General features: G+C 48.3%; 1 protein-coding gene across 1 annotated transcript; it reads left to right on the top strand.

The window, feature by feature from the left end:
* The first annotated feature begins 456 nt into the window (after positions 1-456).
* Positions 457-1,411, top strand: LOC112401966 (melanoma-associated antigen B10-like). Its single transcript, XM_024748492.1, is given in 2 exon segments — positions 457-594; positions 596-1,411. Coding segments are annotated over 2 exon segments (954 nt in total).
* The last annotated feature ends 250 nt before the right edge of the window (positions 1,412-1,661 follow it).

Below are 1,661 nucleotides of genomic sequence, written 5' to 3'. Positions count from 1 at the left end.
TGTGCATTCCCAGGCCAAGTGTGGTATAATGAAGTTCTGCTCATTTCCATCTCTGGGGTCTCAGAGCGATAAGGACTTTGAAATGAGGGGTCAGCATCAGACCAGTAGAGCACAGGAACCCCAGGGCTTGCCAAAAGTGAAGTGATGACACTCTGTTCGTTAACTCAGAACAGAGCCACTGCTCTAAGCCCCAGTGAGCCCCAGGCAGATTTGGTAGGTAGGAGCTAAGGTACACCCTAGTTATTTCCACAGGGTCCTCAGGGAAGAGGCAAATTAGAGAATAGGAACTCTGTGGGCTCCTAGAACAGTGCCCTCAAGGAAACCTACAGAGGCGGCCTTCAGTAGAGGCCAAGGCTGTATCTATCTCCCTGTTGAAGTGGCCCAGCAATCTCATCCTCTTTCCTTTAGGTCACTGAGTCACCCGCCACTTGCCTGCTGCTTTTGTTGAAAGTCATCATGCCTCGGGGTCAGAAGAGTAAGCTCTGTGCCCAAGAAAAACGCTGCCAGGCCCTAGACGAGCCCAAGGATCTGGTAGGTGCTCAGGCCACTGTGAGAGTGGGAGAAGAGTTCCCGTCTTCTTCCTCATTGCAAAGCTATTTCCCAAAACTCACCTATTGCTTGGTCATGTTGCAATCCACAGGGTCAGAGAGCCAGAGCTGTTTCATACACTGAGCCCATCTACAGAGGCCATATGGATGAGAAGGTGGTTATACTGGTGTACTACCTGTTGTACAAGCATCTAATGAAAGAGCCTATTACCAAGGCAGATATGCTGAGAAATATAATCCAGATTTATAGGAATCACTTCCTTGAGATCCTCAAGAGAGCTTCTGAGCACCTGGAGATGATCTTTGGCCTTGACCTGAAGGAAGTGGATCCCTACCGGCACATCTATGTCCTTGTCAACAAGCCAGAACCAAGCTATGATGCAAACCTGAGCAATGATAAAGAGGTTCCCAAGACAGGCCTGTTGATGGCTGTTCTGGGTGTGATCTTGACTAAGGGCAATTGTGCCACTGAGGAGCAAGTCTGGCAAATATTGAATGTGATGGGGTTATATGAGGGGAGGAAGCACTTCATTTTTGGGGAGCCCAGGAAGCTTATCACCAAAGATTTAGTGCGGGAAAGGTATCTGGAGTACCGCCAGGTGCCCAACAGCGATCCTCTGTGCTATGAGTTTCTGTGGGGCCCAAGAGCCCACACTGAAACCGGAAAGATGAAAGTGCTGGAGTTTGTGGCCAAGATCCATGATATGGTCCCCAGTGCCTTCCCATCCTGGTATGAAGGGGCTTTGAGAGATGAGGGAGAGAGAGCCCGAGCCAGGGCTGCAGCCAGGGCTGGCACTGCTGCCCTGGCCAGCGTGCGCTCCAGGGCCATAGCCAGCAGCTCCTCCCACCCCAATAGAGTCTGAGGCAGATTCTTCAGTTTGTTGTTAAAAAGAGAAGTCCACATTCTAAGTAGTAGAAGGTTGGGGTGGGGCTGCAGACAACATAGTGTATAACATATATTTGTGTTTCTGTTCTATGTAGTAACTTGGATAATTTTTTAAAATATTGTTCCTTTTAATAGAAGGTTTAAGTAGCTTCATAATCCAAATCTATGAGTGATGTTGCTCAAACACTGATGGCTGTGAATGAGATTTAAGAGTAAGAGTTTTATTA

Source organism: Neophocaena asiaeorientalis, unplaced genomic scaffold (assembly GCF_003031525.2).
Source record: "Neophocaena asiaeorientalis asiaeorientalis breed wild unplaced genomic scaffold, Neophocaena_asiaeorientalis_V1.1 scaffold1043, whole genome shotgun sequence".
Lineage (NCBI taxonomy): Eukaryota > Metazoa > Chordata > Mammalia > Artiodactyla > Phocoenidae > Neophocaena > Neophocaena asiaeorientalis.
This window is presented reverse-complemented; position numbering and strand designations above follow the sequence as displayed.